This window comes from Chlorella variabilis (genome assembly GCF_000147415.1).
Source record: "Chlorella variabilis unplaced genomic scaffold CHLNCscaffold_13, whole genome shotgun sequence".
Taxonomy (NCBI): Eukaryota; Viridiplantae; Chlorophyta; class Trebouxiophyceae; order Chlorellales; family Chlorellaceae; genus Chlorella; species Chlorella variabilis.
Genome location: NW_005435075.1, coordinates 1,009,873 through 1,011,181, shown reverse-complemented (window position 1 = coordinate 1,011,181; position 1,309 = coordinate 1,009,873). Strand labels below are relative to the sequence as shown.

Genomic DNA, 1,309 nt, shown 5'->3' with positions numbered 1-1,309 from the left:
CCCCCATTTTGCCTGCCCTGCAGCCATCACGGGCGCGCTGGCGGGGCTGGCCGAGTACTATGGGCAGGGCAAGTGGAGCGGGCCGCTGCAGGAGGTGAACGATGTGGACTACCGCCCATACCTGCTCAAGCCCTGAGGCCTCGGTCGCGCCAGGCTCCCAGCCCCGAGCGGCTCGGCCTCGGTTGTCCTGCTGGAGCAGCGCCGCAGCATCACCGGCAGCACGGCACGGCGACCCGCTGCGTCGCCCTAGTAGAAAGAAAGAAAGAAAGCAACATCATCACTGCCTCATTCATGGGCGCGGAGGCAGACTGCGGGGCGCCGCTGCGGCGCGCCGTGCCCCCGCGCCCGCTGCCGGATTGTGGCAGCACTCGTGCGATGCATTGGTATCCATTCCTCCCCCCCGTGAGCTGCTGTGGACTGTCGCCGCCTCGCGCCGCACCCCTCCCCCCGAGCGTGCCTCAGAATCGTCCGCTGCACTCCTGCTGTCCCGCCCCCGCCCTCCCGCCCTCCCTTGCCGGGCAGGGCATCTGCCCCACAGGGCGGGGAGCGGGTGCGTCAGCTTGAGCCCCGTATTATGTGTAAAGTCTCCTCTCTCTCCCCTGCCCGCCCAGGCCATCGCCTGGCGTGTCCTTGCATCCCCCCTCTCCCTTTTTTTGCCCCTGAGCGCTCTCTGCTGGAGACGCCAGCCCTGCCGGATTGATTATTGATTACAAGGCTGGCACTGTAATACCAATGTGCCAGCAGCAGCAGGGCAGGGCGAAGCAGGCGTCAGGCCGCCGCCGCCTCTGCATCTGAGGCTGCGGCAGGTGCCGCGCCTGGGCCGGTGCCAGGCTGCTGCAGGCCCAGCTGCTCCATAGCTGCCAGGAAGTCGGCAGGCAGCGGCGCCCGTACCGTCAGCAGCTCGCCCGACCGCGGGTGGCGGATGGTCACGGCGGCGGCGTGCAGAGCGTGGCGGGCAATCCAGGGGCCTGCAGGGAGGCAGGGCGGGGGAGGGCGTGCGCGTGTGCAGGGGGATACCAGGGGGGGGGGAGCGACTGTGGGAGGTGTGCATGCAGCAGGCAGTGCCTGCTGGTGCGTGGTGAACAGGAGCGCTGCCAGAATGCAGTGAAGAGGAGCGGTGATGGGCCGCTGGCCTGCCTGCCCGCCAGCCCCACCTGTGGCCCCGTACAGGTCATCACCCAGGATGGCGTGCCCGGCATGCGCCAGGTGCACCCGTATCTGCGCCAGGCAGCAGGCGCGGCAGGCAGGCAGGCAGCCAGGCATAATAAGCACACCAGCTGGCCAGATCCTGAGCAGGTGGCAGCGGCCA

General features: G+C 69.1%; 1 protein-coding gene across 1 annotated transcript in view; it reads right to left on the bottom strand.

Moving 5' to 3' along the window:
• Positions 1 to 768: 768 nt before the first annotated feature.
• Positions 769 to 1,309, bottom strand: part of CHLNCDRAFT_53041 (hypothetical protein) — a gene marked incomplete at both ends in the record, with an annotated part of 1,655 nt that continues 1,114 nt past the window's right edge. Inside the window, 2 exons of the mRNA XM_005846595.1 lie at positions 769 to 968; positions 1,155 to 1,218. Of these exons, the coding sequence (XP_005846657.1) occupies positions 769 to 968; positions 1,155 to 1,218 (264 nt within the window). The remainder of the gene's footprint in view (positions 969 to 1,154; positions 1,219 to 1,309) is intronic.